Source organism: Myxine glutinosa, chromosome 12 (assembly GCF_964187855.1).
Source record: "Myxine glutinosa chromosome 12, kmMyxGlut1.1, whole genome shotgun sequence".
NCBI lineage: Eukaryota > Metazoa > Chordata > Myxini > Myxiniformes > Myxinidae > Myxine > Myxine glutinosa.
In genome coordinates this window covers 41,182,582-41,208,597 of record NC_136272.1, presented here as the reverse complement: position 1 = coordinate 41,208,597, position 26,016 = coordinate 41,182,582, and the positions used below count along the sequence as shown (strand labels likewise).

At 47.1% G+C, this 26,016-nt stretch overlaps 1 protein-coding gene across 1 annotated transcript in view; it reads left to right on the top strand.

Moving 5' to 3' along the window:
- POLR1C (RNA polymerase I and III subunit C) overlaps positions 1–25,746 on the top strand; it is a 54,520-nt gene extending 28,774 nt beyond the window's left edge. Inside the window, exons 8-10 of the mRNA XM_068132703.2 lie at positions 9,645–9,712; positions 18,763–18,811; positions 25,293–25,746. Coding sequence (XP_067988804.1) covers positions 9,645–9,712; positions 18,763–18,811; positions 25,293–25,417 — 242 coding nt within the window. The 3' untranslated portion in view covers positions 25,418–25,746. The remainder of the gene's footprint in view (positions 1–9,644; positions 9,713–18,762; positions 18,812–25,292) is intronic.
- Positions 25,747–26,016: the final 270 nt, after the last annotated feature.

Below are 26,016 nucleotides of genomic sequence, written 5' to 3'. Positions count from 1 at the left end.
AGCGCTCGGAGGGGACGTCTTTCTTGCTTCAAGCTCAGCGCGCATCTGACGTCACCTCCCTCTCACTGCGCATGCTCAGCGGGGAGTGACAGGCCCTCGGCTGGTTGGTTCCGCCCCACTGGGGCCGGTCCGCCGCTTCCATTGGGTGCGGGGGTTACCGGGCTCCGCCCTTGACGAGGAGCTGACAGGGAGCCCCTATTTGGTAACCCCGTCGAGCACATGTTTGATGGCGGCTCATTGGGAAGGCCTGGTGCCCTCCCAACACCCCCTACCAACCAAGCCGGAGTGAGGACGCGCACTTCCTGCGCTCGTTGTTGTTGTTGTTGTTGTTGTACTGTGAGGAAGAGCTGCGGGGAGGTATTGGGAGGTCCTAAACTTCCTAACGGTGCCATACAATCACATTCTGGTGCAACGAAGGGTCAGAATTAATGGAAACGAGTCCTTAACTGACATAGACTAAGAATAACTAGCAAGATGTCCTATAGTTGTCTTACATGAGATGCGGTGAACCTGGGCACGACATTTAATGGGGGAAATAGGGGGAGGTCGGGTCTACAGAGTGTTGTTTACAGAAAATGGGACTAGGGAATGGGGGATTGGGGATAGTTGGGAAGTATTGAGGAAATAGGGGAATATTTACAAGCGGATATGGATGGATGCAAATCCCATATCCGCAACACTGCACCCTTCTCTACCTCGGGGCGACCCGACCCGATAAATTTTTAGCTACTTTAGTGTGGCACTCAGATGTAGTTCCCTCTGCTATTAACTCAACCCTGAGTGCGACAGTTTTACAGATGTTCACAAATGAGTAAATATGTCCCCCTGCGACGTTGCACCCTTCTCCTAACAGAAACACACCCACAGGATAACCGAATCGCGGAAAGCATCCTCAAACTAAACATACAGCCGGTAGGGAGCATTATTTATACAACACTGATATTTACACTACGATCCAGGACCTGTTCTTTGAGGAACACATGCAGATGTTATGCATAGGGAGAGCACGCATGCCAGCATCGATACACCAACCCACGAGTGCCCTGTGGCCCTACGGCCTTTAATAATGTGCAGAGCACCCCGTCCAAGCACCAAAAGCACCACCCCATTACGCACAGTCAGCACCATCCGGTGCACCAATAAAGTGTTCATAAAAATGCACAATTAAGTGTCCATGGTCACCGGTGGTGTCGCAGCCGGCCCATGTTCTGCCGCTGGTCTTGCCTTCATGGAGTGCACTTGGCCTTCTGGCTTCTTTAGAAATAAAGAAAGGCGCCAACCGCGTCCATTTCTGAATTGTGGCCGTCAGGGGGGGCAACTAAAAGTGGTTCACCTGTATGGCATAGGTGCCACGTTGACCCAGAGGTCCATCCACGGGTGGTGCTTGACCGCAAAAGAACTGCGGTCCATTGTGGGCGGCCACAAAAATTGCGGTCCATATGGTGTATCGATCCAGGCAGCAAGCAGCGGAAGTACAGGCCCACAACTGCGGAGCCAGCACCTCTCTCTCCTCTCTCTCTGCCCCAAAGCCAGATCCTCGGAGGTGGGAGACAAAAGAAGACAAGTGAGTAAGGTGGTAAGTGCGCAAAAGTGCACGCAATACAAGGTAATGCACACTGGGGGCACATGGGAACCAGGTGAGACAGGTACGTTCCTACCGTACGCCCCCCCCCCCCCCAACCAGGTAACCTACATTGCCCCTCCCTTACCCCTTACTGTATCCACAAAACACAACACTACCCATAAACATCTACTTTACACATCAACAACGTCCCTACTGTCTTCCCCGTTCCTCCCATAAACCAAATTCGTCTTCTCTCCCTCCTAACCAATCAAATTTGCCATTTCCAACTCTCATCAAAATCTGCCATCTCCAACTCAACATCAAAATCTGCCAGTACCAATTCATCATCAGTCCCTCCTAAGGAGGGAGAGATGGAATCACCTCAATGTCTCATCCACGTCGTGATGCGTCTCACAAATCCAAACAGCAATTCTCCTTTCCTGCAACACAAAACAAAGAAAACACAGGTGTGGAGTCATCAGCATCACCTCAGGTAAGTGGCTGCGTATGGTGCGACAGGTTCATCAATCCTAACTATTTCCTAAATGACTTTAACAACTTTACATTACCCGGGGTCTTTCCCTGCCAATCCATTGGTCAACTTACACTATGGGTTCTAAAAACCAATTCCCATTGACCAAACTGTGGTGTTTCTCAATTTGGGGTCTCACTCCCCCGATTCATCTCCCGGTGCCCTTGCACAATTTCTGGGCTGTGACGTGTAGCTCTCCCAGCAGGTCTACCCACCTGCACACCTCCACCACTGCAGTTGCCACCCGAGCTTACCTAGCTCCTCACCCTAACCTAACTAACTGGGGAAGGCCCCTCCTGGCTCTGTCACCCCACTCGGTGCCCTCTGGCACTGGGCTACCCGGGTCCGTCCTCCGGATCCTCGGGCCCCATCCACAACAACTACCGGCTCCCAGAGCCCACCTGCGGCCTCACCTGGCCGACATCCTCACAGTGGTGGAGTGCCCAAACCAACTACACACACTAACAGGCTACACGCCCAGCCATTTCCACAACACTAATGCACCCATCCAATCATCATTCTTCCACCCGCACCACAGATGCCAATATCCAACCACAATTTACCTATACCCTCTACCTAACACTTACACTACCCGCCCCGGGTATCCGTGATGGGGGTCCACTCTTCCCCCATCCACACCTTCGCACCACGCACACCACTCCGTACCACTTACTCCAACTCTCTCCACACCACTCATTCTCCGCTCCATATATTCCACACACCTGTACCTGCACACCTGTGCTCATACTTGGTGCCGCCTGCACCCTTCTCTCCCCCAAGCGCATTCGTGCTGATCCACAACACTCACTACTCACCATGACACTCATCCGCAATGCTCTCTCATTCATCACTTGTACACTCACACACACCTCGGAGCATTGCCTCACCGATGCCTCATTTGAAGCTGCTCACCAGCACTTCCATTCACACTGCATCATCTGCTCTGTCTACTCCCTTCTAAACTCGCGCTCCTCCGTCTTCCCTTACACTCAGCGCTCCCCCATCATTATCAAACACTAAGCTACTACGTCCCCACTACAGGTACCAAGTCTCTAACTTAAATCTGGTCACCCATAGTCACCTCTAGTCCCCCATAGTCACCTCTAGTCCCTATCAATATAACCTAACCCACCCGGGCTAGTTTTCACTGCCATACACCCCATAATCTATAGCGCATTTGCCCCAATCATGGGAAGGGTGGCAGGGATGCCACCCTTACCCACCGTCATACGGCGCGAGTGGGACCTTGTGGGACCACCTCGTATGTGAGTCGTTGCCCACCTGCCGGACCCCGTGCGTCGCCCCTTGCGGGGTCAGCGCGGGGCCGAACCGGCCGGGCCCCCACAGTGCATTACCCCCAAGGGGCTCACGTGCCTCCCCTGTCCCTCTAAAAACTACCCCTGTTGGTGTCGATGCATGGGTCACGCTTCCGCAATCCGCTACCCATTCCATACCACCACAACCTTGCTCACTCACACCTCGCACCTCTCCCATCACCGGACCCTCTCGCTCGCACCCTCGTTCCATACACTCCGGACCAGCCATACACCTCACTCTTGGCCTCTCACGAACATCCGGGTCCATCTCGACCCCCAAGCTTATTAAATCACCTGGCGCATCATACGCACGACCATATTGGTCACCACTTACACCGGGTCCTCTTTCTCTTCTCGCTTCTCCTCCATCACCTGCGAATCCCTCATCCGGTTAATGAGCACATCATCACGATCCGAACACAGACTTTGGACCAATTCTTTTACTTCCTCTTTTATCTCTTTCTTATCCTCTCTCCGTCGCTTCTTAATTTCGCTCACCCCTTCTTCCACTTCTTCTAATTTCTGCTTCACCTCCTTCATCTCCTCGTGCGCCCCCTTAAGTTCTTCCTCTAACTCCACCTTATTTTTTTCTATGTGCTCCCGCACCTCCCGCTCTTTAACCTCCATCACCTCTACCACCTTGTTCATTTTCCTCGTCAGGTCCTCATGTACCGTCTGACACTCTTTTTAAATTACCCCTACGTCCTTTTTCATCTCCTTCTGTGTCGATTTTAAACCCTCTATTACCGCTGTGTTCTTCTTTACCTGGTCCCCCAACTCCTTTTGTCCCACCGTCAGCTGTTCTACTCCCAGCGTCAACTCCTCTATACCACCTTGCAATTTTACAGTCCCCTTTCTCACCTCCTTCTCCATGCGCTCCTCACAGTGCCTCACCTCCTCGCGCACTCCCCCGACCTCCTCACTCACACCTCTTCTGATCTCCTCTCCCATCACTTGCATCTCCTGCCCAGATGCCACCCTCATCTGCTCCATTTCCTCCCTGTGAGCGTCCAATTTAGTTTCTACCCCCATTCTGACCTCCTCTATCTGCTGCCCCATTTGTTTAACTTCCCTTTCCGCTTGGTCCCTCATGTCCCTCAATTTGCCTTCCATACTGTTTTCTAACCCCTCTAACCCCTCTTTCATCCCTTCCATTTGATTCTCTTGAGCGGCCATTCTGTTTTCTACCCCCGTTAACCCCTCCTGTATTTCCCCTAATCTATTGTCTAATCCCTCAAATTTGTTGTCTAGTCCCTCAAATTTGTTTCCTAATCCCTCTATTCTACTCCCTAACCCTCCGATCTGGGCCCCCATGTCCTCCCTCAATTTCTCGCTATTGGACCCCATCCTTTGTTCTAACCGTTGGCTATTGGCCCCCATGTCCTCCCTCAATTTCTCGCTATTGGACCCCATCCTTTGTTCTAACCGTTGGCTATTGGCCCCCATGTCCTCCCTTAATTGCTTGCCCATTCTTTGTTCCAATTGTTCGCTATTCTGGGCCATAAGGGCCTTCATTTGTATTAAAAAAAGGTTCAAATCCACCAGCGGCGCTGCTACAGTCGCGGGCGCGGTCGCCGTAGCCATCTGCGAGGCGCCATTTTGCGCGCCCGTAACCTCGTGCGCGAGGACGCCATTTTGCGAACCTGCCGCCCTCACTGCTTCGCTCTCCTCATGTCCCTCAATTTGGTCCTGGATCGACCCTGCCTCACTCTCCTCTACCGGAACCCAGCCGTCTTGATCTCCCATAGCGCGACTTTCAAAATTCGGTTTTTTTTTTTGTAAAACAAAATCAAATTTCGGTGACTTGTAATTTTGAGCGCGTTAAGCGCGCTTCGGGTCCGTATCTCACTCCCAGACACCAATTGTTACGGTAATAACACAATTGGTGTCCAAAATTTGGGCTAAATAAATTTAGTCCCAGGTTCGAATCCCAACTCCTGACTACCAATTTTTGCGGACGCGGTTAAAGATGTTATTTACCGAGCGGTTGGTATTACCGCGACCGAACAGTTCCCCCGATTCTTCCCCAACTCACCCGATTCACCCAGACGTTGGCCAAATCGCGCTATGCCAAATCAATGATAGAAAGGACACGACGACTGGGAAAGAGGAAACGACGCAAGGGGTACAGTTCTCAAGACCTCCGGAGGAGGGTATAATTACAGTGGTGGAGAAAAGGGGTAGATTACAAGGCAGTGAGGTAAAGACACAGAGGAGATGGGCACTTAATTACCGTCTTATCTTAGCCCAGACAGACCACAGACAAACCGAACAAGGCAGACTTACACAGGGATTGATGGCAGGAAGGGACAGGTAGGTCGATAGCACAAGGTGCACCTTGGCTCGGGGACAGGATAAAGCACGGTCCAGAAGATGCGGGGAGGCCTCACAGCGCTCGGAGGGGACGTCTTTCTTGCTTCAAGCTCAGCGCGCATCTGACGTCACCTCCCTCTCACTGCGCATGCTCAGCGGGGAGTGACACGCCCTCGGCTGGTTGGTTCCGCCCCACTGGGGCCGGTCCGCCGCTTCCATTGGGTGCGGGGGTTACCGGGCTCCGCCCTTGACGAGGAGCTGACAGGGAGCCCCTATTTGGTAACCCCGTCGAGCACATGTTTGATGGCGGCTCGTTGGGAAGGCCTGGTGCCCTCCCAACACCCCCTACCAACCAAGCCGGAGTGAGGACGCGCACTTCCTGCGCTCGTTGTTGTTGTTGTTGTTGTTGTTGTACTGTGAGGAAGAGCTGCGGGGAGGTATTGGGAGGTCCTAAACTTCCTAACGGTGCCATACAATCACATTCTGGTGCAACGAAGGGTCAGAATTAATGGAAACGAGTCCTTAACTGACATAGACTAAGAATAACTAGCAAGATGTCCTATAGTTGTCTTACATGAGATGCGGTGAACCTGGGCACGACATTTAATGGGGGAAATAGGGGGAGGTCGGGTCTACAGAGTGTTGTTTACAGAAAATGGGACTAGGGATTGGGGATAGTTGGGAAGTATTGAGGAAATAGGGGAATATTTACAAGCGGATATGGATGGATGCAAATCCCATATCCGCAACTATATATATATATATATATATATATATATATATATATATATATATATATATATATATATATATATATATATATATATATATATATATATATATATGTGTGTGTGTGTGTTTGTGTGTCCAGTTTTTGTGTCCGCATTTTATTCAGAGATGGCTGAACGGAACTTCATCAAACGTTCAGAGGTTCATCAGTGAGTGCCTGGGAGTGTTTTAGGCAAAAAAAAAAATTGACAAAAAAAAGTTCCTTTTTTGGAGTTCAAAACAAAATAAAAAAATTTGCTTGATAGTGCCGAAGCCTTTTAAAATTAATCACAGTTATATACAAGTACACATTCGCATAAATAAATACAAAACAATCACCAGACATTTGAATACAAATAAATCAAAATTCCGGAAGGGTACGAAGTTGGTAGTACGGCTTCTTCTTTTTCTTCCTGATCGGCAACATACATAACTCAGAAACGTGATGAATGCCACATTCACCCACCAGCATATTGTCGTGCGAATCCATCAAGGTTAACACCAGGGACCGCGAATGACCAGAACGGCTTTAACTGAGGTGGTGACCAAATACGGATTCGGCTATAAAAGTACGTGAGAAAGAATGAAGGAGAAGAGGCAGCAAGCACTTACCTATAGTGAACCGACGGCAGCTCCGATCCTGCAGGGGAATTAACCCAAAACGGGAATCCGGGAAAAATGTACAAAAATAAACACGTTTAATACGAAACCTGAGAACAAGGAACGCGGTGCCCCGATCTGGCTTCCTGCCGGTCTTCTTCCAAGGTGCCCCTCCTCCTCTCCCCTCCCCCCTCCCCCTCCTCCCCTCCCCCCTCCCCTTCCCCCCTCCCCTCCCCTTCCCCCTCCCCTCCCCCCTCCCCCCTCCCCCCTCCCCCTCCCCTCCCCCCTCCTCCCCTCCCCCTCCTCCCCTTCCAAAATGAAATTTCCAAAATGAAATTTTAACACGATTGACCTCATCTTTGATTAAAATGGTCAATTTTAATCTTGATGAAATGGACAATTTGATGTAACCATGGCAGATTTTTTTTTTGAGGGGGGGGAGGGGAGGGGAGGTTGGGTGGATTTTACAAGTATCGTGCTCTGCATGAAATCTTTCTTGCTTCGACTGTCCTTGATGACCAAACCCAAAGCCGCTCATCCCCCTTGAGATCTTCATGCACAGCCTTTTGCCTGTTCTTCCTATGTAGAGCTTGCCTTTGTCATTGCAACTTTGCACACTATATGTCTCCAGGTCTGTCACCCGTCACTGTTCAATCACGGAGTTTGGATGGAATGCAAAGCGTACTGGCATTGTGCAAAATCTCAGTTTAAAGAAACCTTGGAAGGCGATATACCTGAGCCTTGTGATGTTCCCATCTGTTTTTCCGACCGTAAGTGGCTGTCTAAAGTTGGAAGAGAGTGCTCACAGCAGTTATTGATCAGCAATTCCTGCCTACGTTTGGTCTCTTGGTAAAAAGCATTTGCACTGGAATACAAAGGCGAGGTCCGGAATACAATGATTTTCGCAACTGCACACTTAAGCTTAAAGATTATGTGAGATTTGAGCACTTTATCTCCATCGATTGTTTCGTGGCGAGGAGGCTCCTACGCGTTGTGGCTTACCTTTTTTGGCAAACAAGTTGTGCGCGTAGCACCGCACTTCAGTATGATGTTAAAAAATGGCAGTTTCATACCGTATAATTGTAAATTTAGTGTGAGGTAATATTCTGTGTACAACTGTAAATATATCATCCGTGTACCATAACCAAATCTGTAGATGGAATTGTTGTCCTTTCTTCCAGTTCCCACATCACCAGGTTAACTATCGTAAATGCAAGAGCCTACCCTACACCCATTCCAAAAACTAGCTCGTTGAACTTCCCGCTTTTATTGTTTGAAATACCAAGCCTATTTTTAATGACTGACAGCTAAATCGTCGGGCATTGAAGGATGTGACGTCAAACCTACCCATTAACCAGTTGCATGTTGCCATTATTTTCACAAACTCTAAGACAAAGTGGATCATCAAAAGGACACGTGTTAGTAGGGATTCCTTGGTATTATTAAAATAACCACCTTTAGAGGCCATTTTTCCCCGCAAGCGGGGGTTGGCCTTTTTCGGGAACCATGGTTGTTGTTGTTTTTCGGTCCCCTTTTTGAAGCAATGTTTTACGGCCGGATGCCCTTCCTGACGCCAACCCTTTTTGCCGCCTTTAACGACAAACAGGGAATTACCAGTGAACTGGTCCTCAATTAGCCGACCTCGGAAGGATGACAGGCTGAGTCAACCCCCCTGGCGTTAATTCAGCGATCGACCGGGATTCGAACCCAGGATCCTAGGATCCTAAGCCGGCACCCTGGCCGCTAGCCCAACACCAGGGTTGGGGGGGGGGGGGGGTATTATTATTGTGGATTATTATTTTTCTTTGTTGATAAATCCACTGAAGTTTTGCCAGCATTGAAATGCTTTCGTGGATAATTTGTGCTGAGGCTGAAAGGTGGAGAACCGCATGGAGGGGTGGAAAATTTCTCATGTGCGATGGTTTTTATGCCTCTGCTGAGGAGGTCACAGGAGGCATTATGATTTTGGGTTGTCCGTCCGTCCATCTGTTTCCGTCCATTCGTGATCGGTTTTCGTTACCGTGATAACTTAAGAACGGCTGAAGGGTTCTCAGTCAAACTTGTTAAGGTATGTATAATAACGCAAAGATGAACCAATTAGATTATGGGGTCAAGAGGTCAGAGGTCCTGTTCGGTAAAAATTCTCACTACGATAATTCCTGAACCAGTGTTGGCATTTTGACAAAAGTTGGTATACGTAGATATTATGATGCAAAGATTTAACTGGTTAAATATCGGTGTCCAAGGTTAGAGGTCATGTCAGGTAAAAAATGTGATAACTTGAGAACAGCTTGAGGGATTTAAATCAAACCTGGCCACAAGTATGTATAATGAATAATGATGTAATAATGTTGGCGGAGGCATATCGCTCGCGACATTGAAAAGTGGCGTTCTAGTTGGTTTTGGTTCTTTCACCTTTTTAATTTTTTTTTTGCTTTGGGTAACAGTGCCACCAGAACTGCAATGCTAATTTTATTGGAATCAAAATGCACAATGAGCAATACCACTTTGAATTCCCGATGCATTCTCAACTCCGTCTTCCTTGGTGTAGGAAAAAAGGTGGCCCAAGTGGTTAACGCCAGGATGGACAACTGCAGCAGAGAGGTTTTCCGGCATGAGGTGAGTCGGTGAACCCCTTGTGGCATCTTTTCATGTATCGGTCATCTTAAGATGGATATAATTGAAAACTACCTCTGAACGATGGTGATGTGGCACTGGATTCTAAAGCCTTGTTGACATTATTGATATCCATTCGTGGGGGGCACACACGCAGCGCGTGATGTTCATCCATTGGGCGGCGCACACAACTTCAAGTCTGTGCATATTTAATTGGTAATATATTCTCACCATTGCAGAAATGCTTAAATGTGTTCAGTAATATGATGTAGACTGTTTAGCAAGTGAATGTTTTTTAAAATTTTATTATTATTGTAGGAAACATTGCCATAATTATTGTTTAAATCTGCTGAGGCCGTTTCCTTAGCTCTAGGTTACAATCCAGGATGGGTCACCACTCTGATGCAGGATGCTTGACCGAGGGTGCATGAATTTGGAATTTGTTCAGGCTGCCGGCGATAGCTCGTTTACCCTTTGCGAAGGACACCGTGGGATCTTTAACATCCACCAACGAATGACGGCAGACGAGACGCACATTTAACGTCCATCCGAGGGACTGCACAAACATTGATGAATCACTCTGCCTATGAAACAGTAGGATGACAGTTTATAGCCGGGCTAGACAGCTCGGAGGCAAGTGTATATACCTTTCAGATGTTGGTATGATTTTTTTTGTTTGCCTATCGTAGCTTACATAGGGTTCCACGCAAAGTATTGACATGGGCATTGAGGAAGTTAGGAGTGGAGGAATGGTTGATCAGAGTAGTGATGGCAATGTACAAAAGAGCGCGCACAGCTGTAAGGACGAAGGACGGGAACAGTGGTGAGTTTGAGGTGAAGGTGGGAGTGCATCAGGGGTCGGTACTAAGTCCACTACTATTTGTAGCTGTGATGGAGGTGCTGGCTCAGAACGTAAAGGAGGGTTTACCGTGGGAGTTGTTGTATGCAGATGATCTGGTGTTGATTGCGGAAAGTATGGATGGACTGAAGGAAAAGATGAACAAGTGGAAGGAATGTATGGAGACAAAAGGTCTGAAGGTGAATATCGGAAAGACGAAGGTGATGGCAAGTGGTAAAGCATGTGGTGAGGTGGAAAGAACTGGGAAGTGGCCGTGTGCTGTGTGCAGGAAGGGTGTCGGAGTGAACTCCATTCAATGTACAATGTGCGCTGAGTGGGTTCATCAAAAATGTAGTGGTCTGAGAGGGTCATTTACCAGTGTGGCAGCTACATTCAAATGTAAGGTGTGCACAGAGGGAGCTGCAGATGGAGGAAATGTTGAGTTGGATCTTGGAGACGGCGTGAAGCTGGAAGGTGTGAAAACATTTTGCTACCTCGGAGACATGCTGAATGGAGAAGGTGGATCAGACTCGGCAACGGTTGCTCGAGTGAGATGTGCATGGAAGAAGTTTCGGGAACTGAGTGGCGTGCTGATGAGGAGGAGAGTGTCGCTGAAGCTGAAGGGAAAGGTGTATGCTGCATGTGTGAGAAGTGTTATGATTTATGGGAGCGAGACATGGGTAATGAACGTAGAGCAGCAACGAAGGCTGGAAAGGGTGGAAATGCGAATGGTTCGATGGATGTGCGGAGTATCGTTGAGAGAGAGGAAGACAAATGATGAATTGCGAAAGATGATGGTAATATTGCCTGTGATTGATGCTGTGAAGAGGAACAGGCTGAGATGGTTTGGTCATGTGTTGAGGAAGGATGAAAGTGACTGGTTGAGAAGAGTGATGGAAATTGATGTAGAAGGAAGTAGAGGACGGGGAAGACCGAGAAAGACTTGGCTAAAGATGGTGGAAGAAGAAATGCGGGCAAGGGGGTTAACAAGGAGAGATGCAGAAAATAGGGCAAAATGGAGAAGATTGTCATGGGGACCGCAAGGCTAACCCCCGCTCTAGCAGGGAAAATGGCCTTAAAATGCATGTTGTTGTTGTTGTTGTATCGTAGCTTACGTCAATCAGTAGCCCAGCCAAGGTCTAAGGCTTAAGTTACTGACTGGCCGATGCAGTGGTGATGTTGCTAATGATTTGTGAAAATAGACCAAGGATGGTTTTGGGTGCTCTTTCTCGTCAGGGTTTTGGTCCATGCTGTCGACAGCTTGTCCCAAAATGAATATCAGCATTCAGATGAAAATGGATATTAGAAGTGTGACCTTGAGTTGACTTTTGACCTTAAAATAGTTGGTTTCTCAATTCGTTGATGCATTGCTGTTTAATTTTCAAGTTAATGTGATGAAAAATGACAATATTAGAAATATGACCAAGATGCCCTTTGACCTCAAAAACAATAGGCTTCTTCCTTATAACTCTACCATTTTGTGAAGTTTCATGAATATCGGTTTAAAAGTGTGACCTGTAGGTGATTGACAGTCAGACAACCAGACAGAATGAAAAATCACTCATAGAGCGACACTTGGCAAAACAGAACAAAGTAGAATGGCACTCAGTAGAGCATCCTTTTGACCTCAAAAATAATTAGTGTTTCATGTCTCGGTGTTGTTTCAAAGCATTCTAACATAAGAAATGTCGTAATTAGTGATGCATTTTTATTTATTGCCAAAATAATTGAAGCCATTTTGACCAGTTAAGAGGATTTTCTAAAGTTAAAACTTATTTAGGTTATCCTAGGTGTCGATTTGGCTTGATCGATCTGATTTATCGAAACAATGGTTAGGCCAAAAAAATATATTGCTGGTCTCTGGTCAGACCAAAGTTCCAAAATTGATGTGGCGATGCGGTTTTTTTTTTTCGTTTTTTTTTTTTTTAAAGCATGGATTGCACATATAGAGATTTTTTTGTGTCCTCATGCCTTGCGGTCCTCCTCATTTGCTGTAGCGCCATCCAGAGACAAATTAAAGACAGCCAATGGGACTTGTAGGTCTTTTTTTTGTAAATAATGAATACAAGCTTAAGTTATTCTAAAATGTATTTATTCTGAAAATCATTAAGTTCTTCAAGCATATGATAGACTGCCATTTCGATCTCGAGATCGCCTCACCGTACCGTTAAACATTCCAATGCGTCGATCGCGTCAACACTGCGCATGCGCAAGTGGTCTAACAGGCCGATGGTCTCCCACGATCTCTTCTCCCAGTCCACCAGATTATCACATACACTTACAACTTCATGGCAAACGAGATAGGATCCAGGCCTAACTAACGAGACCACCCGCAGCTCTCTAGGCCTTCTGGTTGCTTCACACGAACCCGACAAAGAACATCTTCGTTTCAATAAATGACAATATCCAGCCAATAGAGGCCTTGCATCGCGTGAGCGTCGTCCATGGCAACCGGTTCCGGCCGCCATTTTGGATGGCATAAACATGGCGGGAAAGCTGTCGTTTGATCAGACGGACCTGTCAGTTTACGCCCGTAGCTTGCCCGTTGAGGCGTTTTCGCGATATTGCGAGAAACTGAGGCTGTCATCTGCCTGTGGACCCGTGTAGACCCACAAGTACGCCACACACACTCCACAGTCCACACACACTCCACAGTCCACACACACTCCACAGTCCACACACACTCCACAAGTACGCCACACACTCCACAAGTACGCCACACACTCCACAAGTACGCCACACACTCCACAAGTACGCCACACACTCCACAAGTACGCCATACACTCCACAAGTATGCCACACACTCCACAAGTACGCCACACACTCCACAAGTACGCCACACACTCCACAAGTACGCCACACACTCCACAAGTACGCCACACACTCCACAAGTACGCCACACACTCCACAAGTACGCCACACACTCCACAAGTACGCCACACACTCCACAAGTACGCCACACACTCCACAAGTACGCCACACACTCCACAAGTACGCCACACACTCCACAAGTACGCCACACACTCCACAAGTACGCCACACACTCCACAAGTACGCCACACACTCCACAAGTACGCCACACACTCCACAAGTACGCCACACACTCCACAAGTACGCCACACACTCCACAAGTACGCCACACACTCCACAAGTACGCCACACACTCCACAAGTACGCCACACACTCCACAAGTACGCCACACACTCCACAAGTATGCCACACACTCCACAAGTACGCCACACGTACGCTCCACTAGTACGCCACACTAGTACGCCACACACACACTCCACAAGTACACCACACGTACGCCATACGCACTCCACATGTACGTAACCAAATGCCTAATCCTGCTTTTCGCTTCGTGAGCAAAGGTAACAACCACATGAGCCATATTCTCACCTGAGAGCTGCAGTCAAGGCAGCCATGAATCCGTTTTAGCGTTGTGTCGTCCGGAAAACGGTAGAATGACAAGCCCGATTTCATAAGGAATATCCGACAGCACAACCCATCCGACATCCGACAGCACAACAACTCTTTACCATTGTGTGGGGGGCAATTTATATGAGACGAGTTTCAAATTGCCGCCATTACGTATGGTGGCAGAAACAATGTTTTGCCACCAAAGCAGTCACGTGACTAAGACGATGTCGTCACATGCAACTTCCCCATTGGATTCATGACGTCACGGCACACAAAACTACTCATATCTTTGGAACGGCTGGTTGGATTTGGACAAAATAAACGCAGTTTTGTAGGTGAGAACCGTGCGCGAACGTCGATACCAAATTGGAAAAAATTTTTGTTGACGCGCAGGGTCAAGATCGATGCGCGCGCTGACCAGAACCCGGAAATATATTTTTCTCGGCCTAATACCGTATTAGTTTAATGTCAGACGTTTAAATTGTATATAATGTGCAGAATGAAGTTACACTTACGTTTATCTTTTCCTATTTCTTGATTCAATCTCACTATTTGAGATTGCATATTTCTATGATAAAAGTCTTCCAATCCCTTGGCATTCCCCTTCCATAATGCCGTCCGTCATGCCACGAGCATGCAAGAGTTCTTCACCCCTCATAGCTTATCTATATTTAACTTTTGATTTCACAGCTTTTTTTTTTGCTTTTCTTTCTTTTTTTTTGGATACAAGATCGAGGCTCGTGAAAGAGCTAACATTAATCACACAAAAAGTGAAACCGACACATAAAACACAAAAAACAAGGGGAGCGGTAGACAAGATGGGGAGAGGGGGGAAGGACACAAACACAACATTTGAGAGTAGGGACATCGGGAGAAATGTGGGAGGGGGAGGGCTTGGGGGGAGTTGGGAGGGGTATAAAACATGAACACTGCAAGGACTTCCAGGAAAGAAGTTGGAATTAAAAAAAAAAAAAAAAGTGTGCCTGGGGTGAATTAGCAGGGGTAGAAAAGATCAAGGTTTTGGATGGGGGAAGATAAGAGATGCTGGTGAACAGCTGTTTTAAAGACCTGGAGGGAGGAGTGGGATTGAAGGGAGTGGGGGAGTTTGTTCCAGAGGTGGGAGAAAAGGGGAATGAAAGAGTGAAGGTGAGCAGAGAGCTTAGATTTTGGCAGTTTAACCATAAGAGGGTTGCAGGCAGATCTTGTGCGACCTGAAGGAATATTGGGGGGGGACAGAGCACGGAGAGAGCTGGGGGGCAAGGCTGGAGAGGAGTCTGTAGAAGACAGAAAGACCACCAAACCTGCCTGCGGTGAGTGAGTGAAAGGCCCACGGAGTTAACTTCATCGCAGGAGATTCCAATGATTCTGAAAGCTTTGGTTTCAACAGCGTGAAGCCGAGCTAGGTGTGAGGCAGGAGCACCAGCCCAGAGGGGGGAACAGTATTCCATTGAGCTGCGGATGAAAGCCTCGTCTGTGGTGAGGAGCTCAGGTGTGCCAAGGAAGGACTTCGCACGACGGAGGATGCCCAGTCGGCGACTGGCTTTGGAGGCCAGCTTGGAAATGTGGTTTTCCCAAGAAAGATCATGGCAGATAGTGAGACCCAAAAGCTTGAGCGACAGAACTTCTTGGAGAGGATTGTTGAGAAAGTTGATGGGAGGGTTTTCCAGTCGGTCCTTTCGGAGAGACATTGTAAGAGTGTGAGATTTGTCAGGATTGAAATACATATTCCACTTGTTTGACCAGTCTGTGATTTTGTCCAGGTCTGCAGAGAGTGAGGAGGCTGCAGACTGCCGATCTGAGGGATGAGGAATGGAGCGGCAGATAGTGGAGTCATCAGCAAAGAGATAGAGAGGATTTTCCAGAAAGTCAGAGAGATCATTGATGAAGACCTGAAATAGCACATGGCCCAGAACACTACCTTTGGGAACTCCAGCCAGAACAGGAAGGGGAGATGAGAGAAATCCATTCAGGGCCACATGTTGCCGACGACCAGAGAGGAAGTCCGCAAGCCATGAGTGGAGACTTCCATGGATACCATAGGAGGAGAGTTTGGTGAGCAGAGCTGGGTGCCAGACCATATCGAAGGCACGTGATATGCCAAGTGAGACAGCTCTGATTTCCTGTTTGGCATTGAGGACCTCCATCCATTGTTGAGACAGCAGAAGCAACTTGTCCAGAGTAGAATGACCTGGTCTGAATCCAAATTGATGATCAGAGATGAAGCCATTGGAGAAGAGGTAGGATTTTATATCCAAAGCAATGATGGATTCCATGACTTTGCTGATAATTGGAAGCAGGCTGATTGGTCTGTAGTTGCAAGGATCTGTTTTTGCACCTTTTTGTGTACAGCGGTAATGTTTGCTGATTTTGAAGATGCTGGCAGATGACCTTGAGCAAAAGAGAGGGTGAGAAGAACAGAGAGAGGGTGAGATAGAGCGGCAGAGCAGGATTTTAGGACCCGTGGGCTGATGCCGTCTGGTCCAGCTGCAGAATCAGAGTCGAGGTTTGACTAAAACTTCTGCACTTGTCAGCAGAGAAGGACACAGAGTCCAGGAGCAGTTGGGTTCGACTGGGTAAGGTGGGAACAGAGAGAGATGGGTTTGGGACACAAGATTTTGAGGCAAACACAGAGTTGAGGCATTCGGCTTTGTCACGTGCGGTGTCAACTGTGTAGCCATTTGAGGTAAGGGAAGCGATGGAGGGGGGACAAACACCAGAAACGGATTTGACCAGACGCCACCAGGATTTGGAGGAAGGAGAGAGGTTTGAGAGTTCAATCTTGAGTGTGGAGAGATAGTGCTTCCTGGCACTCCTGAGGGTAGACACACACTTGTTTCGGGCTTTGTGAAAGGAAATGAGATTGCCTTCAGTTGGATTTGCCTTCCAAGAGGCAAAGGCAAGTTGTTTCAGGGCAACAGCCTCACCACAAGATTCAGTGTACCATGGATGGGAGGAAGGGTAAGACAACTGAAGACGAGATGGGATAAATCTGTGCATGAGAGAGAGCAGTTTACTTTGGAAGATTTCCCACGAAGAATTGATGTCAGAGGCAGGAGAGATGGGAGACCAGTCCGGGTGATTGATGGCTGCTTGCAGCCCGTGCCAGTCGGCCTGAGTGAAATGCCAGACTTGTCGGCGCTGAGGAGGCTCTCTGAGAATGGCCAGAGAGATGCCCACTTTATCAAGGAAATTATCAGAAGAACCGACTGGAGCAGAATAAGAGCAGCAGACATTTGCGGGAAGTGAGTCATAACCAAGTCCAGAAGAGAAGATACTCCATTGACTGAGATCCAGGTCGGGAAATTGACAGATTGTGTCAGTCCCAATGAGTCGCAGAAGTCCTTTGCTGAGGTGCCATGGGTGGTGAGAGATGAACCCACACCCAGCCAGCTGGCATGATGACAGTTGAAGTCGCCACATATGAGGAAGAGAGAGTTTGGATGAGTTTATAGAAGTTGGTTCATGTTGTCCGACAGCGAAATGTAAATGGAGTCATCACTGTTTGGAGGACGGTACAGAACACATATGAACAAAAGGTGGGAGCGGAGAGGAAGCTGTAGCCAGAGGTACTCCTGGGGGTGGGGTGGAGAGAGTGCAGTGCAAGGAGAATGAGGAAGAGAGTTTTTGATAAAGATAGCTACCCCACCACCAGGACGAGGCTCAGGTCTATCATACCGGAGGAGGGAGTAACCATGAAAAAGCTTTGTATGTGAAAAAGCTTTGCTTTGTATGTGAGTGAGTTTGGTCGAAGAAGAAATGCGGGCAAGGGGGTTAACAAGGGGAGATGCAGAAAATAGGGCAAAATGGAGGAGATTGTCATGGGGACCGCAAGGCTAACCCCCACTCTTGCAGGGAAAATGGCCTCAAAATGCCTGTTGTTGTTGTTTTGTTGTTGTACGTGATTGAGGATGAGGATAAGGATAAGGAGTAAAAATTGCTTTCATAATGTCGGTGAGTGTGGGATGGGGGATCTGGGGGGAGAGAGTGAATGAATGAATGGTCGTTTTGAGGCCATTTTTCCCCGTCAGAGCAGGGGTTCGCCTTGCGGGCCCCATGACAATCATGGTTCCCTGTTTGAGGCAATGTTTTTATGGCCGGATGTCCTTCCTGATGCCATCCCTTAGTCGCCTCTTACGATGCGCAGGGATATGGTGTACCTATTCTAAATCAGGGTACACACCAGGATCATTCATCCCAGCAAGCTGGTATTCAATTTGCTGACCTCGGAAGGATGACAGGCTGAGTCAACCCCCCTGGCGTTCAGCGATCGACCGGGATTCTAACTCGGGATCCTAGGATCCCAAGCCTGCGCCCTCACCGCTAAGCCAACACCAGGCATCACCAGGCTGGAGAGAGTGTCAGTGTGTAAGAGTGTAAGTAGAGAGTCATGTGGATGGATTGTTTGTTTGCACATTCTTGTTTTGAGAGATTGAGACGTGATTTGATTGAGAGATTTGAGAGAGAGATTGCACATTCTAGTTTGTGAACAAGGTAAGCATATTTTTCAGCCGGATGCCCACGGTGGGGCTGAGGGACGTTTTAAACGTGCATCTTTAATACACTGCAAATACAGTCGTGGGTTTGAGTTGGAGTAGTTATCAGTGGTGTGATGGAAATGCAAATGACCTTTTCAGATTCTACCAAACTTGAGAGCATTTTCTTGCGTATGTGATGCACGGTTCTCATAGAGTCCATAAAATAAAATAAAACATTTTATTTAAACATAAATGATGTATTTGTCTTCTAATAACTTTTTACATTTCATAGTGGTCTCATCATCTGTGTCTCGTGACAGGAACTGAAGAACCTTGTGAAGTTAACTCGTGTGAGAGACCACTTCATTTGTAAGTACAACTTGGTGTACATTCACCTACCCACCTGCAAGGTCCTTTCTTTCTTTTTCTTTCTTCTTTTTTCAGTCCAACTGAGCTTCAGCCCAGCTGAAGCTCAGTTGGACTTGTATTTTGGGTGCCATCAGTCTGTCTAGTCTGTCCAGAGCCTTTACTCGAAAATCATTGCATGCATCTATTTCATATTTGCACATGTATGCCATAATATCGGGGCATGAAGCACATCAAATTATTTTGGGATTGCAGGCAATTTGAAATTTTGGCAATTACATTTTCTTGTGGGAGAAAAGAACAGAAATGTGGAGCTTTTTTTTGCTTACAAGTCGATGTGGAGTACAAGTCGAATTGACTAATTTTTCCCATTTTTCTGTCCTTTATTCATTCATATATCAATTGACTCCAGATTATAAGACGAAGTTGTATGAACTACGGTACTTAGCAAAACTGCCATTCAGAGAACGGATGGATACTAGAGAATGGCCAATGCACCATAAAATGATTTGAAGGCCGACAGTTTCCAGAAGATTTTTCGGAATGGAGATATATATTTGTGTGCATATATATAATGTCAGTGGGGTAGCAATATGTAGACCCAGATAGATGTGTCGGTAGGTATTCATCTGTCAAGGTAAGGACCTTGTAATCAGTTCTGTGTGTTTAGGCGATTTTTCGGTTAAGATGTATACCTGTGGACATACCAGGATGTTCGTGTGATAAAGAGTTAGGGATTAAAGAATAACGCCCCTATGTGTCCACACCTGGTAGTCAAACCTTTGTCCCGTATGGCAATGCACACCTGAAAATACTTAGTTAGGATCTCCTTCGTGCAACATTAAATGATTCCCTTCCCTGACATGACTTTGGAAGGAACAGGCAAAGAAACCAGGCCGGGGCACCGCCGATGATGGCCGCCGCCAATTACACCTCGACAGGCCTAACCACATCGAGTGCCATGCGCTATCACCACGCTACACGCTACGTGCTATCACCACGCTACATGCTACGAGCTATCGCCACGCTACGGTCCTGTGATTGGTCGGCGCGCTGGGCGCGAACCTCCAGCCAACGAGTGCGAGAGGGGCGGAGCTGGAAGGTTCAGTGGAAGTCGCTGGTTGGTAGTGCGCCAAGGCTGACATCACCGAAAAGGTTATTTAAGGGAGCGCCGAACGCCATTTTCTCTCTTGCGATCTTGTTCTCTCTGGCTCTTCTTCGTCCTATGCAGCACGGGTCTCTTGCGGCTCTTGCATCTCTTGCGGTTCGTGCTCTTGTTTGCGCAGCTAGCCTTTTTTTAACATCTGGCGCTTCGTCTTGCGCAGCCCGAGTTGAGTTGTCATAGCCCGAGTGGAGTTCGCTTGCTTCTTGCATGTTTGCTTCGGGAGAGCTGACTGGGATGTGGCAGGCCAATCGTGTGTGAAGATCGACCTCGCTTGGAGCCGCTAGCCTGCGTTGGACGCACGGTGCTTTTCCTGCTGTGGGACCTCGTGGGTGCTTTGGAATTTGGAGCAGGGCCTGGTGGCGCGCGAGCACGAGCGGAGCTTGGAGCCGCGTGGTGGACGATACCAAGACAAGACGAGGGACAGATAAGGCCAATCCCCATTACATTTTACACAACGTGTTCTTTTCTTTCAATTAATATGCCTGTGTCTCGTTTCTGATATCTGTCGTGTGGGGACGTCCCAATTTAGGCTTCTTATTAGTTAATATCGCGTTTTCCTGTCCCTGCGGTTCGTTTCAATAAACCCTTGTATTATTTTATATTCCCTGTTACACCTGTGCCCGCTTGAGTTAATTGCCTCTACAGGATCGGAGTGTCCGCAGTTGAGCGCTTGCGCAGCTTCCATTTTCCTCCTTCCTCCCGCGCGACATGTAGCCAAATCCGTGTTTGGTTATCGCCTCCATTAAATCCGTTTCGGTCCATCCGCGACCTTCTGGTGTTAACCGGAGTCGCACGACAATGTGTATATATGTATATACGAGGTGTGTTCAAAAAGTATCCGACCTTTGTTCATAAAAAATACTCGTACCCAGATAAAAAATTTTTTATAATAATCTCGTTCAAAGTAGTCCCCTTGGGCTGCCACACACTTCTCCCAACGGTTCTGCCACTGTCGGAAGCAGCGCTGGAACGCCTCTTTTGGGATGGTGCGCAGCTGGTCCGTCGCATTCCGCATGATGTCTTCTCTGGAGTCGAATAAGGCGGTCAGCATGACTTTGACATTGCTGCGGACCTGCCTTGCTTTTTTTGGCCTCGGGGATGTTGGATGCTTCCATTGTGATGACTGCAACTTGATTTCTGGGTCGTACCCATAAACCCAGGACTCATCGCCAGTGATCACTGTGTTGAGGAAGCTGGGATCGCTGTTCACAGTCTCCAGCATGTCCTGTGCGATCTCCAAACGGAGTTGCTTTTGCTCAATCGTTAGCAGCTTTGGTACGAACTTCGCTGAGATTCTCCTGAAGCCCAAATCCTCCTTCATAATGGATTGAATGGTGTTGAATCTTGCGGATCGTTTCCACTTGGGAATCGCCAAGCTTTACGCAAAATTAGATGCAGTAGCGTTGTTCAAGTTTTTCCGTCATTTTGTCAAAAACGAAAATCCGACGGCGCTCAATTACACTTCCTCACTCATCGGCAGTCTGCCGTCGAATGACAGCTTCTGCAGGTGGGAAAAAATTCACGCGTGCGCATTAGGATCGCCTACATACATGCACCAATCAACGCCTCCCTAGCTTCTTTTTTTTTACGCACGAAAAATAAAGGTCGGATACTTTTTGAACACACCTCGTATGCATATATGTACATGTGTATATATAATATTATTATTCACATACACAAGGGGGCAGTCAATAAGTAACCGTAAAATATTTTTCACAACTTGTTTATTGCATGTATGTGTGTAACAACGGTTATTTTTCATTATAATCTCCATTGCGTTCAATGCATTTTTTCCAGCGCTTTACTAAGGCCTGGATTCCTCTAGAAAAAATATATTTTGGCTGCTTGTGTAGTCATTCGTGCAACCGCTTCTTGGACCTCTTCGTCGGATCGGAAAGTGGTTCCACCAAGGGGGCCAAATATGTGGTAATCCAAAGGGGTGAGATCTGGCGAGTCGGGTGGATGTGGACACTCAAAATGCAGGTCCTCGATTGTTGCAGCTGTTGCGCGGGCAGTATGGGGCCGCGCATTGTCGTGCTGCAGCAAAACACCGGTAGTGAGTAGTCCACGACGTTTTGATCTGATTGCTGATTTCAGATGATTTTTAATGAGGTCGTAGTGTGATGCACTGGTGACTGTGGTCCCTCTGGGCATGTAATGCTCTCCAAGTGGGCCTCAGCTATCCCAGAAGAGCGGCAGCATCACTTTTCCAGCAGTCAGCTGTGTGTGGAATTTTTTGGGCTTCGGTGAAGGTGAATGGCACCACTCTTTGCTTGCCCTCTTCATTTCTGGCTGAAAGTAGTGGACCCAGCTTTCATCCCTAGTCACTACGTGCTGTAAGAAAGAGTCACCTTCTGTTTCGTAACGTCACAGAAGTTCTTCACATGCATCCACTCACCGTTCTTTAAGTTCAGCTGCAAGTTGTCTTGGCACCCACCTTGCAGACACTTTGCGGAACACCAGCACGTTGTGAATAATATGGTGTGCTGAACCATGACTAATGTTCAAGACGGAGACCACTTCATCCAGCGTTATGTGACCGTTTTCCTTTAGCACGCGCTCAGCTCCTGCAACCATTTCTGGTATCGGCTGTGTGAGGCCGGCCCGAGCGAGCAGCGTCTGCCCCACTGGACACAACTTTTTAACTTCCTGTCCCAGTCGTACACCTGCTGCACTGATAAACATGCGTCACCATATTGTATTTTCGTTCTGCGATGGATTTCACTGGGATTCACACCCTCACTTCCCAAGAAACGGATGACAGAACGTTGCTCCTCCCTCGTGCATGCTTCTGAGGGAGCCGCCATCTTGGAACTGCTCAACTGACGTCATCCGCTCGATGTTGCCAGACCTAAAACAGGCAAAACATGACTCTTACCCATAGATATAACTAACATATGTCGTCTACAACTACATACATTACATTCTCGAATTAATATCGCCATTTTAAGGTTACTTAATGACTGGCCTGGGGATGTGTGTATATGTGCAAGGTATTTATCAGCACAATCGGTGGAATTGTCGATGAAAAGCAAGAATGGTCACAGTGGGTCTAATAAAGCTTAGAGGTCGATATGGGAGAGATCACTAGATTCGATTGAGCAGCAGATTTTAAATCCTAGAGGGCAAAGCTCGATACTACAGACTCAAGACTGTTCAAGGAGATTCCTGAATGGAGGTGACTGTTAAGTTTATACTTTGGGAGGAAAGAATGCATATGACCAAGACAGGCAGGGGTTGACCACCCTAACTTGCATTGAGCAAGAAGAATACACTGAGACTCAACTTCCTGTTATGGATGCCAATAACACAGAGGACCTTTTATTTCACAATGTGAATAGGATTCCTTGACATTTCGGATGAAGACCTTGTGCATGCATAAGTAGAGTTTTACAAAGGAAAAACTTGGCTCTGCAGAGAATGCTGAGTTTGCGGTCGGCTTTGGAGGCCAGTTTGTTCATGTCTGCCAAAGATAACCAGGAAGCGCTGTGTAAGTCCCAAACCTAACTGGTATGATGACATTGTAAAATATTCTGAGCACGATGTCAAGATGCAATCGGATGCTGATTGCAGGAAGTTAATTGAATCCCAACGGAATGTTTGCGAGACTGTTTCGGCTGCCAAGAAGGATTATTATTTTAAAACTCTAATTGTAATACCAAAGACATGTACAAAGCTGTACATGGATTAGTCGGTACTTGAAGTAAAGTTATTCCTGAATATGGTGATTCACCTGACTAGTTAATGACTTTTCACATTACTTTGTCCGTAAGGTATGCAAGATCAGTAAAAATTTTGATAGTACTCCAGTCACCCAATCAAGTTCAAGTTCCTGTTATAGTAGCTTTTCTTCACACAATTGGTTTAGTTTCACTTGCTTTGTTTCTGTAAATGAGGTTGAATTGAGGAGAATAATTAGGAAATGTCCTTCAAAGATGTGTGTTTCTGACGCACCGCCAACTTGGCTCGTTATGAAACATCTCCCTGTTGAGCTTCCTATTATACCGTCACGATATTATATTATACTAGGGCACGCCCGTACTATATATATATCTAAAATTATATCCCCCCCCCTCTATTTACATGAAATGGTTTGGTCCATTCGCAAAGCCAAAGCGAACGGCTTGCGAGTACGGTGACAATCCCCCCCCCCTCTATTTACATGAAATGGTTTGGTCCATTCGCAAAGCCAAAGCGAACGGCTTGCGAGTACGGTGACAATCCCCCCCCTCTATTTACATGAAATGGTTTGGTCCAAAGCGAACGGCTTGCGGAGTTTGGTAAATAAATCGCCATAGCTCGGTAACTACTTCTCCGATTAATATGAAACCTTGAAAAGGCACATCCTCGGGTCCCCAGCAATAGACCTGGCAAGTTTCAAGTATATCGGACCCGTGGTTGTCGAGAAACAGCGGTCACAGACACACACACATACACACATACACACACACACACACATACACACAGAGATTACTGGAATTATAGATAGAACAGACACACACACATACACACATACACACATACACACACACATACACACAGAGATTACTGGAATTATAGATAGATACCGTCACGAATTGTAAATTTGTCTTTGTTATTTGAACTTTTCTCTGGAACTCTGAGATCCCCCTGTCATTACTCCAGTTTTGAAGCAGCCTTCTTTGGACAAGGAAGAATTAAGTCACTATAGGCCTGTCTCAAATTTACCTCATCTCATTTTCTCTTTCAAAAAGACATCCTTGATCCTTGGCTGTCTGCATATGCAATATCACATTGCAGTGAGAAGGCCTAGTTTCATTGCAGAATGACGTGCTTTATGCCTTTGATACTGAACAGGCAATGTTCCTACTGATGTTGATTGTTCTCCACTTTTGATACGGTGGATCGAGCTATTCTTACACATAGCCTTGTTGAAGACTTTTGACTGATAAAGGAATTTTTTGAGCTTACCAAACCAGGTGACACTGCTTGTGCTCACTTTAGTCTCTAAATGCCTGGATGACCTACAAGCATGACTGATATGCAGCAAGCTGAAGGTGAATTCCAGTGAAACCAGTTGAGGTTGAAACCCAGGATGGATAGCTCAGCGGTGATTGTGCATACCTTGAGGCCAGCCTGCTGATCCGAATGTTTCACATTTTAATAATGTATGCCAAACTTTTTCTAAAACGAGTGATTGTACTGACTCATTACGTTAAAACTATTTTTGTGGCTTCTTCAAGTGTCTTTCTCAATGCCTGCAGATGTATATTCTCGTAACGATCCCCAAACGTACTCTCTTCCTGTTCTGTTTTACTCACATTCTTACTTTTCCCACAGTTTTGGTGGAATCTACAGGAGCACTATCCCCAGCCATTCTTGTAGCTGAAGCAGTGAAGATTCTGATGGGAAAATGTCGGCGTTTCATTGCAGTGCTTGATGCAGATGAAAGTGAAAATGCTTGAAAATATAAATAAGAGAAATTCACATGTGGTGTGGAAAAGCAGAACATAATATTGTATTTGAGAGTTCTTAAGATAATACATAATGGAGGGAATTTTTTTCTTATGGTAAAGTCAAATGCAGCACCATATAGTTTTTTCCCACACAGACCATATACTCTGTTAAGAACCTGCTGAGAATGAGGGAACATAACGATGTGCTGTCAGTTTGCAATATAACACGTGTATATATATACTAGCTGAGGTGCCCGGGTTGAATAAGAATAAGACAAATATATGATGAAAAGAACATGTATATTTTAGAGCAATATCACAGTACATTTCCTACATGACGTTTTGTCAATTGTCAATTTCTCAAAACTCTTGGTATACAACATTTCTGGTTTTCTTACTTGGTGCCAAGACATAAAGATTGCTTGGTTTTCCAACCCTCGAGCAGCCCACGTACAGCTGGCCATGGGAAGTACCCGGCATTGCCGGGCGGGGGGAAGGGAGGGGAGGGGGAAGGGGAGGGGAACGGGGGGGGGCGGGGAGGAGAGGATTGGGGCGGGGAGGAGAGGATGGGGAGGGGAGGGGAGGAGAGGGGGGGGAGGGGAGAGAGA